The sequence below is a fragment of the Castor canadensis genome, chromosome X (assembly GCF_047511655.1).
Source record: "Castor canadensis chromosome X, mCasCan1.hap1v2, whole genome shotgun sequence".
In the NCBI taxonomy this organism is placed as follows: Eukaryota; Metazoa; Chordata; class Mammalia; order Rodentia; family Castoridae; genus Castor; species Castor canadensis.
In genome coordinates this window covers 86202747-86214711 of record NC_133405.1, presented here as the reverse complement: position 1 = coordinate 86214711, position 11965 = coordinate 86202747, and the positions used below count along the sequence as shown (strand labels likewise).

General features: G+C 42.7%; 1 protein-coding gene across 1 annotated transcript; it reads left to right on the top strand.

Moving 5' to 3' along the window:
- The first annotated feature begins 1942 nt into the window (after positions 1 to 1942).
- Positions 1943 to 9409, top strand: LOC109675844 (G-protein coupled receptor 83-like). Its single transcript, XM_020152440.2, has 4 exons — positions 1943 to 3017; positions 3669 to 3794; positions 4766 to 4899; positions 5311 to 9409. The coding sequence occupies exons 1-4, from the start codon at positions 2601 to 2603 to the stop codon at positions 5960 to 5962; spliced, it is 1329 nt and encodes a 442-aa protein (XP_020008029.1). The 5' UTR covers positions 1943 to 2600; the 3' UTR covers positions 5963 to 9409.
- The last annotated feature ends 2556 nt before the right edge of the window (positions 9410 to 11965 follow it).

Below are 11965 nucleotides of genomic sequence, written 5' to 3'. Positions count from 1 at the left end.
TTCAGGATTTGTACAGGCTTCAAGTAGATGAATTTGGTCTGTATTTGATGTAAATTTTTATACTATACAGAGCTATTCATAGTTGGCATGGGGGCATAGAAGAAGCAAGGGGAACTTCTTGTCCTAAAATCTGGAAAAACATTTGGTTTGTACGCTGTGGTTCAGTTTCAATCTCTGGGGAGAAGTTTGATCCACCTGAGAACTGTTGAATTTTTTTTTTCTTGATGGTACTGGAGTTTGAACTCAAAGCCTCATGCTTGCTAAGCAGGCTCTCTAGCACTTGAGCCACTCCACCAGCCCCTGAATTCTTCTTTTACAGTATCAAGTGTCTGGTTTTAGGAGGAAAATGAAGAAGTGGGGATTGGGAGGGAGGAAGGGAGGCAGATGTTTTCTCGATAAGCAGAAAACTTGAAAACATTGCATGAACAAATATGCTTATTCTGGTTCTTATTGTGCCAAGGAGTCTTCCTTTTTTCATCAGCCATACTATTTAACTATTTCTTCAACCCTCAGTCACACCATCTCCATGGAAATACTCAGAAAAGACTTCAGTGCTAGAGAAATGCATAGGAACATCAGATACTAAATTCTCTATTCAAAAGTATTTTGTTCCTGTCCCTGGAACAAACCAAAAGCATTTCCCTTCTTTGTGTTGTTGCTCCTACTTTCTGGGGGGTGAAGTTTCAAACTCTCATTCTCACTCCTTTCTGTCCATTTGTGTCCTTGCGGGTATTCAGCTCAAATACTTGCTATTCTGCAAAGCATTCTCTGCCCTCATCCTGCACCATTTACTCCCATAGCACTGACTGTCTGCACATCTTAGGCCTGCATGGAATTAACTATTTCCTGGGTGTGGATGCTTCTCTTTAGTAAAGCTGTAAGCTGCTCAAGTAGAGAGACTAGGCTGAGTTTTCCTTCTCCCAATCCCTGTTCTCCTCTTCCACTGATGGATTAGTATGTGGATGGTCTCTCACTAACCCCAGGCCTCCCTCTGTGTTCTGACTGCCTGAACATACCTTGCAAGGTCTCAGGTAGCTCATGGACTTCAAGGAGTTGTGGGTCAAGAAGAGCTCACATGTGCATCTGGACATAGAATGCCGAAAAAGGGACATAGCAGTGGTATCAAAGTGAAATAAGCTAGAGTCAGAAAGAAAAGTGTCACATTTTTTCTCTCATATGTATCATTTAGAGGAAAATGGGCATGAAAGCAAAAGGGGGACTACTTCAGAAGAGGAAGAGTACCAGCAAGGTGGGGGAAAGAATATGATGAATTTTCATGTATGAAAATGTCATAATGAAGCCCATTATTTCACACAACTAATATATATTAGTAAAAATGCATTCCAAGTTTAAAAAGTTTGAAAATGTTAGTGTGATGCAATGTGCATCATATCTCTCTTTGCTGAATCCAGTATTTTCAGTGTCATATAGAAGTCTTACTTGTGCGGCAGCTAGATGTTCCCAAATCCCTTTTGATGATGCAGAAACTCTGGCTCAAAAAAGCTGAAGAGGATGAAAGTTATAATTAATTGGTTGGTGGAGGCCAATGTCATATCTTAGCAACTTTGGTCCTGCCTTTCATGTCAGATCCTCCCCATATGGGAAACACTGCTACTACTCCTGTGCACTTTAGTTGCTGGTACCCAGCCAGGCACCCAGCTTATCTGTCAGACCATAGATCAGTTTGTCCAGTCAGTTACAACTGCAGTCTCCGTAGCCCCTTTTCAGTTCCCTGAACCACAGCTCCTTACCGGTGCCTTGGACGCTGGTGCAGAAAAGAAACGGGGAGTAAAGGAAAGGGAAATGGTAAAGGCAGATTTGGCGGCGGTGCGCGGGGAGGTGGGGGATGTTTGCCAAAAGAAGAACCTTTAAGAACAGGCTTCCAACTGCAGCAGGAAGGAAGAGGGAGAGTCGAGGAAGAGAGGCGGAAGGAAGGGGGCACTAGACAGCTGTAAAGACTTTGCCAGCACCTCTGGCGCCCCAGCCCGATGGACAGGGCGGAGGTTCAGTCGCGGCTCCCCATTGGCTCCCGCGCGAGCCCCTCAACTTTCTATAAAGCTCGGCTGCAGAAGGCGCAGTCTGCACCGGCTCAGAGCGCTAGTGGCAGCGCCTGCTTCTGCTCTGCCTCCAGCGCCGGCCGGCCTTGGACAGACAGACTTACAGACTGATTGAAGACAACAGAAATTGAGTCAGAACGACACCAGACTGCGCTAAGAAGGAGTGGTGCTGGGTGGTGCCTGACGCTGTCCCCAGTTTGGAAAGGGCGCTGCCTGCATTCTCCAAGCTGTGAGCGTTTGGAGCCAGCAGTGTTCGCCCGCCCCGCGCTCAGCTACCCAGCTCAGCTCTGCGCACTTGTCCACTTGGAGCCGGTTCAGTCCTTCTTGCTGGTTCCAGCCGATTCTTCTCCCTCCCCACCTCAGACACCTTGGAGAACATCACCTCAGCTCAGAGCTCCAACGCACGGAGCAGAGCTTGCTCAGCTCTCCTTCCAGGGCGCTCCCTGACCCATTAGCTTAAGGACCTCACGGTCCTCCAAAGGCATCAAGCTGGACGCCCAGACCACAGAATCGCCCCAAGGGGCTTTCCCGAACCCTGGCACCATGAGCTATGCGGACGAGTTGACTCCGGAAGCTCTGAGCGTGCCCAGAGGCTTTGATGACCTGATAACCTCCACCACCTCCCAGGTGCTGCAGGCCATGTCCAATGCCGAGTCTGCGGTCGGCCGCGCCTGCAGCAAAGGTGTGCTCTCCATGATACCAGACCACATGCCAAACATGGGTGACCTGGCGGACACTTCGAGTCCCCTAGGTTCGGAAGTGGTGTCCCAAGACGAGGGGGTGCAGTTTTGGCTAGTGATAGGTTACACCATAGTGGTCTTTGCTGCCATCCTAGGCAACTGGGTCTTAAACCATGTAATTATGAAGTACAAGAGGGTGCACACCGCAACTGGCCTCTTCGTCGTCAACATTTCCGTCACCAACATGATGCTGGCTCTTCTCAGCTCTCCCTTCACTATGGTAAGCTGTGTGCTGAGGAGGGCATAGAGGAGCTGGGAAAAAAACTAAAATACAACTTTGCACTTGCAACAGAGAGCAGTTTGAGTGGAGGGAGGGAGCGCTGGAAAGGGTTGGTTTGGAGAATGTTTGTATAGAGACAGGAATGGCTGAGAGACATTCAAAGAGGTTTGGAAATTTTGAGTTTTGGTGTTGGGAGGCAATAAACTAAGACAAACAGGATTGTTGTTTCTGGGTTAATCTGCCTCATTGGCAGAGGCTGAAAGAAACTTAGGCTCCCCAGGGAGGCAGTGGAGACCTGTTGCAAATGAGTCTTGGGTTGACATGTGAATCTGAGTTTTTCAAAGATTCAGCTTCTGTTTCCCCACCCTCCATTACCTTCCATATGCACTGCTTGGACTTGAAAGTGGTTAACAGCTTTTGTGGTTTGGTGTATCCTCCCCTACCCAATGTCTTCTTGCTGGGCTGTTGTGTGTTCTGTGGGACCAGATGGGAAGAGCCTGAAACCATAGTGTGGAAATATTTCTTTGCTTCATGAGGCAATAATGCCAGCAGCTTGGAGAAGCAAGGAGGCTTTTACTTGTGTTTTTGGGCTTGTGAGAGGATAGACCCAGGGCTGAGTCCCTGTGCCTTACAGAACCTTTTCTTTCACAGGTTCGCTATCTGTGTAATTCCTTGGTGTTTGGGAAGATGACATGCCACTTCAGTCGCTTTGCCCAGTACTCTTGTGCCTATGTAACTGTGATGACCATGGCTGCTATTTCCCTGGATCGACATCGGGTATGTGCTTTTCAGGTCTTATAAAGGGATAAATTCTTCTCTTAGGTAGATAGAGACAGGTAAGATCACAAATAATCTAGAAAATTCTTTGAGTTTCTTGAGACAATATATGTGAATTTGTATGTCTAATTTGGGGGATTGCAAGATGGTGAAATAAATTTTGCATAATAAAAATGCTGCCATCTTTGATGTGGTGCTATGGAAATAGAGATGTGGCAATGGACAAATGACAGAGTGTTCTCTTTTACTTTTGGAAAACATTTCTTATTTGCTGCATTGCAGGACCAGCTAAGGGAAGAGGGAAGGTGTAAGTCAGAGGTGGGCGTGGCTTCAGGTCTGGTGGTTTGTTGAGTCTGGTAGGTGGGGGGGTGAAGTCTGTGAGGGAGGGTTGAGGTATTGAAGTGGGAGGGGGTGAAGAGACTTGAAGACAATGCTGAGGAAGTGGGGAAGGGAATGAGAACCTGGGAGAGGTTAAATGGTTAATCATTTAGGAGGGAGCTAGAAAATGGGCAAAGTGGAAGGAAACAAAGAGAGGGAGTGAGGATTTGTGGCTAGAGCCAGATGGGAGGCACCAAGAGAGGATCAAGGTGATAGGAGATGGGGGGAGATGGAAGGAGACATGAGGGGAAGGAAAAAGGAAGGAGTGACTATGGAAGGATCAAGGTCGGAGGGGATGAAAGGAAAAGAAAAAGGGAAAGGGCATGAAGAAGTATGTGGAGTACTTATCTTTCCATAAATGATAAAATAAAAATAAGTCACGGTTTTGAATTTCCATTCCTCTTCTCCATGGAACTCATTACTTTTTCTCAGCATTAGCCAGTGTTGCTCTTTCATCAAGCAGAACCCAAATCACAATTTCTCTCCCACTTACCAAGTCATTGCATTTTTGCACCAGAATGTAAGCAGATGAAGGGTTAATAAGTAATCCTAATTTGACTTGTTGAATTGGGCTGGGGTCCTTTTTGTTTCAGGTCATGCTATATCCCCTGAAGTCCCGGATTACTCCCATGCAAGGCAATGTTTGCATCATCATCATCTGGATTGTGAGCACCTGTGCTGCTCTGCCACATGCCATTTACCAGAAGCTTTACCAAGTGGAGATTGGGTAAGAGAAGCACAGGATGGTCACTGTTGAGTTTCTAGCAACCCATGAGTTTGAATGCCATGGAATAATTTACCAAGTAGAGACTTGAATGGTACATTTCGAAGCATGGGTACAAAAATACATTTTTTTAAACTGTGATTGTCATAAGAGTTCCCAATAACTTGCATGGCTGTAGGTTGTTAGACATATCTTTTCTTGGTTTTGGCCATGATTTTCCTATATGACACACGAGAAGTCTGGATCAGGTGAATCCCAGATCTCCCTACTTTATAACTCTAGGCTTTAGGCTGAATATGGACACAAACAGTAAATATATTTCTCCCTTAAGGCCTGTCATATAACGTTTGCTAAGGACCTTAAGGAAAAGGAAAATGAAGTTGATGTTTTTCTTTTTCTGTCTTGTAACCTTAGAAACATAACTGAGGAAACTGCCTGCCTCCCCAGTTTCCCATATACTTCAGAATCCACGTGGAAATACCTTGACCTGAGTACCTTTTTGCTCTTCTTCATCTTGCCATTGATGGTGCTAGTGGTTGTTTATGGTCATGTGGCCAAGAAGCTGTGGATCCATAATGCTATTGATGACATCAACATCCACACTTATATCTGCCAGCGAGGGAAGAAGAAGCAGACCTTGAAGATGCTGATGACAGTGGTGCTTGTTTACACAATCAGCTGGCTCCCCCTCAACCTCTACCTGATGCTGCTCTCTAGCGAATCCATCTCAAGCCATAATGGTCTCTACTTTTTCCTCCACTGGCTGGCAATCAGCAGCTCCTGCTACAACCCTTACATCTATTGCTGGCTCAGTGATAGCTTCCGAATTGAAGTTCAGAAGGTTATCATGGAAATCCAGAAAATGCTGATAGATGGGATCAGCCGCCTGAGAGGGGAGCACTGCCTGCTGAGTTCTGTATCACCCACACAACGCCCTGCCTGGGTGGATCCCAATCCTGGAGTGCCCAAATTCCCACGATTCAAAGATTTTGATGAGCTACCCAGTTCTCCTCCCTCCTCAGCGGTGGAAATTTCCTTTCTCTATCCATCAGTGTCTAGAGTTTAAGCTGCCCAGACCGCGATAGGTTATCCATCCTCAAAATTCCTGAGATAGGATGGGACCAAATTACTAGGATTCATTAATTTTTCATGTGTGTGTGTGTGTGTGTGTGTGTGTATGTGTGTGTTTGTGTGTGTGTATGTAGGAAAGGAGTCAGTACTTGAGGGGTGGGGGCCATGTGAACCACCATATATCTCACTCATTCATTTGTTCTCTCTGCCTTTTTTCCTATTCCCCATCTTTTTTCTCCTCATCTTAATCGTTATCTTCTTAACAATGATATATTATTCGGTGTCTACTCTGATATCCTCTGTAGAGGAGTGAGCTAGTCTCTGGAAGCATGATGCAGATGGAGTTTAGTTTCTGTTTACTCTGATCCAAGTTGGTGACAGGACAGAGTGGGTTTTTTTAATTCAAACCTCAAATATCACTGGTAAATTTCCACACTTGCTACAGCATTATCTCTTTTAGATCAAGAAGAAACTGTGAGGAACGAGCTAATTGTAGTTTAAACTGTGTTTCTTTCCATTTTCACTTTCATGTATTAATTCTGTGTCTTCTCTATCCTTCCCATTCTCAACACCCCAACTAAAAATATCACTGAATTTTCATCACTCAAGTACAAGACTAACCATTGTAATCTGAAAATCCACCTATAGTCTCCTTTTGGCTTCAGCTGCTTTTGAGATTAGTAGTGTTTGTGATTGATGAACTCTGCTGGTATCTTTTCCTCCCTCCTATGTCAATTTTTCTCATTCTCCTAAGGACAGAGATATTTCTTTCATTTCCTTCACCTTTTGGTAGGATAGATACATCCCAGGACAATGGGCTATTAAGGTTATGCCTCTCCATTAGAAGAAGGCAGAGTGGAATTGCCTCTGGGTACCCAGTGCTTCTTGGAGAAATCGTACCTTGCTCTGATATCCTCCTTCTCCTGCTTAGACTTAGGAGAAATTTGGATAAAAGGGCTATCATTGTAATTTAAGTGATTATTGTGCTATTGTATTTTCACCTATTCTCTCATTCCCAGGAAAACCTCTCCCTACTCCTATTCCTACTCTCTACAAGGAATCAGACCTTTTTTCACACTCAGTAAAGATGGGAATCTCAAACGTTCCATGCTTGATAGATAATCCAGCTTCAACATTTGCTGCTGACTTGGCTGGAAACTCCACACTCACAGAACTTTGTCTGCCCAAAAGCTTTGGTGATGTATGGGATGTTTTAAGAATTGAGCATCACGTGGGGTGTTGGTTAGTGTTTTTTTCAGCAGCAACTAATCTGAATTCAGCACCCAGCCAAGTCTGAGGGTGCTACCATTGTAAGTAGTTTCTGACTGGGGGGCTCATTTGGTTGGAACATGGTGCTAATGAGCTCTAGGTCCTAGGCACTAACCCATGTGTGGCCATTTAGCTCTGTGGGTTTGAGCATGGTGCTAAAGAACTATGGTCACATGGTTTCAAAACCCCATGCATGTCCATTTACAAAGACTGCACCACTCACCCTAGCCAGCGTTTTCCTGAACAAGGGTTATCAGCTAACTGGAGGACCCAGCAAATGTATGTTGTATAAATATTCCTACAAAACCCATTTTTGCTTCTGGAGAAGCAGCTTATGGTGTACTCCTTGCTGACTGTGTGTTAAAGTGTCCCCTTCTTATTAAAAAGACATCATTTTTCAATGGATATTTGAACAAAGTGAGAGGAACAGCAATGGCAGACTGGAGAAGTTGCCAGATCCTCTTCTTTTTACAAATCCAAATGCACGTAACCAACACATGTCAAATGCCAAGAAACTGTATCTTGATCCAGAGTAGGACATTTGGAGAAATGCTTTGATGAGAGTAAATCTACATGTAGCTGGTCCATTGTCCAACCTTAACGTGACAAGTTGGAGTGGAGGAATTCATCCACTGACATAGATATTTGAGATGCTGCTAATCAACCTTGTGTTGGTCATCTGTGTATATGGTATGTAAATTCTTTCCTAGGTGTTTTGAGCTGAAAGCTATCTTCACTGAAAATTACCTCCTTTCCTATAAAGTATCTTTTTATGTTATCAAACATAATCCCACAGACACACGTGCACACACATATATACAAACACACATATACACATGAACACACATATCTGTATACAGCACCATGTTTGAACATACATAGGCACTCACACACATATCCGGACATATGCAAACATGCACATATGCGAAAAATGCATACACTCAGATTTTCTGAGGTTGGATATATTTGTTTTTCCATGAGCCAAATTAATAGGTAGTTTTGCACCAGGAGGGGGACATGTCTTAATGCTGATAGTAAGTTCTACCCAGAATTATAGTTATACATTTGGATCATCCACATACTACTGTCATTGCTGAAGACTGTCAACATATCTAGACTGTAAGGCAAAGTTTCATTGATGGACACTATATTGTCCTCTGGGCCACAGGAGGAAGGACAGAAGATGGACCCAGTATGGATAGTATGAGAGTGAGAATGAAGTCGCTTATTCTGATAACACTTTTTCACGGGCTTTTATGTGTCTATTTCAAATTCCTTTCCCTTGAAATGGTAATAGAAATAAGCTATATGTGGTGATGACTCTATTTCCCAAAGTGAGATCTTTTGGTGTTTTCCAATAAGGGTTTGTTAATATTTTATCCCATATTGAAAAACTGAAGACTGTTGAGGGGTCTGGATAAGAAAGTCTAGTGTAAAAAAATCCTTAATAGAATAAATTTAACTGAAAAAAAACAAAAATAAAGAAAATAAATTACCCCTTAGATTTTATAAGGTAGTTAAATTTATTTCCTAACTCAACTCCTGCCTGAACAGTGTCCCCTGCTTCCCCACCATGTGATGGAACTGTACTTGTACTTGATACCCTAATGACTTTCAGCTTTTACCACTGCTCTGTCCTTGCTCACGAACTCTGTGGAATTTTGGAAAATAGCCTAGACATATGTGCATAAGCACATCACACACTAGCTACTTGGTTCAAACCTTGTGGTGATGTGGACTGGGTAGAATAGAAGACTCCCAGGGAAAAAGGCTATAAGACTGCCAAATTCTCTATATGCAAGCTGCAGTTGCTGGGCTTAAATGGCAGAGGAAATAAAGCTCCCTGTGGAGATACTGATGAATTATAATGGGACATCTTGACAAAGGAGAATGAGAGAAGTCTCACCGTGTTACAACAAGAGAATGGACATTATTTGGGGCTCCCAGCAAGGATGTGTGTGTTACTTATTTACTTGTTATGGTTGCTTTAAATGTTCTCTACTAATGTCCCTATTCCTCTGTACCCTAATTTAATGTTTGATTGTGGATTTTGGATTGGGGAGGAGAGGAATCACAAGTTAGGGGATAGAGTGGGGGTGGGGATATTGGAAGTAGGAATAGATTAGGATATATATGTATTCACATACACATATACTAAATAAAAAATACTCGTTCAAAGCACATATAGGTTCTTCTGAGTGTATCTGGTTGGAGAAGGGTCAGAGTGGTGATGTAGCTTATTCAGTGGATATTTCTGCTTCAGAGTGTCTGTCATAAGTTACAAACTTCTCTTGTGCTCCACATGTGGTCATTGAGGTGGAAGTTGATGGGATGGGGGTATAATATAAAAGCAAATCCCATGATCTCTGCCTTGGAAAAACTTCTGTGTGAGCAAAGGAGATAGTTTGCCCAAGAACATACTGGGGACTCGTCTTCCCATTCAGTGGGAAGGAATGAGAAGAGGACCAGAGTCCCACAATGGGTCTTCAAGTCTAGAATACCCTAAACAGGGAAGATACCTCATTCAATGAAACCAAATCCATGAAAGTGGTTAAAAATATTTTTAAAAAGGGAGGGGGACAGGGAGGGAGAAATAATAATAGAGGTTGTGAATTTGATCAAAGTACATTATATACATATATGGAAATATCATGATGAAACTTCTTTGTACAATTAATATTTGCTGATTTAAAAAATCCAGAACTCTCAATGTTTAGCCTTAGAAGGAGAATTTCTAAAAGGAGTAGTTAATTTAGCAACCTTGACAATGACAGTCTGAATTTATCATACCTCTAGATGTTTTTTCCTTCATTTACTACTGCAGCCCCATCATGCTGGCCCTCAAAAGTGTTCACTGACCCTTTAATACTTTATAGTCTTTTGGAAAGCTTTGGCCTTTCTCAGATGTGTAGAAGAATAATTTGGGAATAAACTTATTTGATCCAAAATGCATAAACACAGGTTAACAAAGTCCAAAAACTCAGGTCTTATATTTTGTAGTCTCTATCCCACCTCATACTCAGGACTACCCATTCTGGTTTTTTCTTTTTCTTTTTTCCTGTGTAATATTTGAGGTGGCTACCACCGAAACCAAAACTGGTTCTACTTAAGTAACCTTATGTGGGTTCCCTATTTCCTAGCCTCTGGCTTGTTTGATTTGATGACCTATGTTCTCAGACATGTTCTCTCATGTCTGCCATGTTGGGCATATATAGAAAATAAGAATCTACTTCTGACTCTTATTCAGCATCACAATGCTAACATTGGAACTGCAGTCCTATTCTTTGGGAAGGCAAAGCACACATAGACATACATACATACATACACACACACACACACACACACACACACAGAGAGAGAGAGAGAGAGAGAGAGAGAGAGACAGATAGACTATAAGGAATTGGCTCACATGATTGTAATAATAAGTCTAGAGTGTACCATCTGCAAATTGGACACCCAGGAAAATAAAGTTGATGATATAGGTCTGATTCAGTCCAAATCTGGAGGCCTGAGAACCAGGAAAACCAGTGATGTAAATTCCAGTCCAAGTAAAGGAGAAGATTGATATCCCAGCTGGAAAAGAGATAGAGGGAGCAAATTCTCCCTTACCTCTTCTTTTGCTTTAGTTAAGCCTCCAACTGGTTGATGAGACTCATACACATTGAGGCTTTACTTGATCTACTGAGTTAAATGTTAATCATATCCAGAAACACTCGTACAGATATAATCAGAATGATTCTTTTTTGCAGTACTGGGGCTTGAACTCAGGGCTTTCACTTTGAGCCACTCCACCAATCCTATTTTTGTGAAAGGTTTTTTGAGATAGGGTCTCTTGAACTATTTGCCTGGGTTGGCTTCGAACTGCAATCCTCCTGATCTCTGCCTCCTGAGTAGCTAGAATTACAGGTGTAAGCCAACTGCAGCTGGCTAGAATGATATTTAATCAAATATCTTAGTATCCTATGTCTCAATAAAGTTGCTATAAACTTAATGATCATAGTTTTGACATGATTATTTCATGGCCTGCCTCCCATTATGGAGTCAACGGGGACCAGAAGTTTTCCTTTTTCAACCTCTGTACAGCCAGGGTATGGGATGTTAAGTCTGTCAACCAGATGTTCTTTTCTGGGATTTTAAATATTTTCCAAGAGACATAAGAATGGATCAAATGATTGGCATCATTTATAACCTATTGACAGCAGCAGTGGCAGCAACTTTCTGATCCAACTTGATTGGACTACAAGAATATTACTGTTATGCCTGTTTCTTGGCTCTCTAGAGTTCTCTTGGTAACAAATGTGCATGTATACAATTCACTTTTCATATTGACAAATTAGTATCAAATAAATCACCACTTTTTGGGACAGCCTTTCTAAGATACCATAGTTGATGAAACAGCTGTTCCTTATTCCTGAATGAAATTGCTTCCTGGATAAATTTTCTTACCCTTCACTCCTTTTAAAACTATTTTGTCCTAGTCAGTATCCTAGGGCAAAACTGGTTGAGATACTACCTCTGGAGTCCCAGAACTTGGATGGAGCAGGTGACTCTTTTACTTAGGTTTGCATAGCCAGAAGGGAAGACATTTTCTTAGCTACAATTGAAGAAAGAAGCAGAAAGCCAAATCAGAGAAGGTGTACTGAGCAACAGGTCCCAGTAGAGTGCCTGGCATATAGTAAGCACTCAATCAAAATTTACTAAGTGAATCAGTGAGACATGAGCTCTGAGT

Coding starts and splice junctions, on each gene's coding strand:
- LOC109675844 (XM_020152440.2), top strand. CDS start 2,601: ATGAGCTATGCGGACGAGTTGACTCCGGAAGCTCTGAGCGTGCCCAGA. Junction 3,018..3,668: donor TCAGCTCTCCCTTCACTATG/GTAAGCTGTGTG, acceptor TTTCTTTCACAG/GTTCGCTATCTGTGTAATTC. Junction 3,795..4,765: donor TTTCCCTGGATCGACATCGG/GTATGTGCTTTT, acceptor TTTTTGTTTCAG/GTCATGCTATATCCCCTGAA.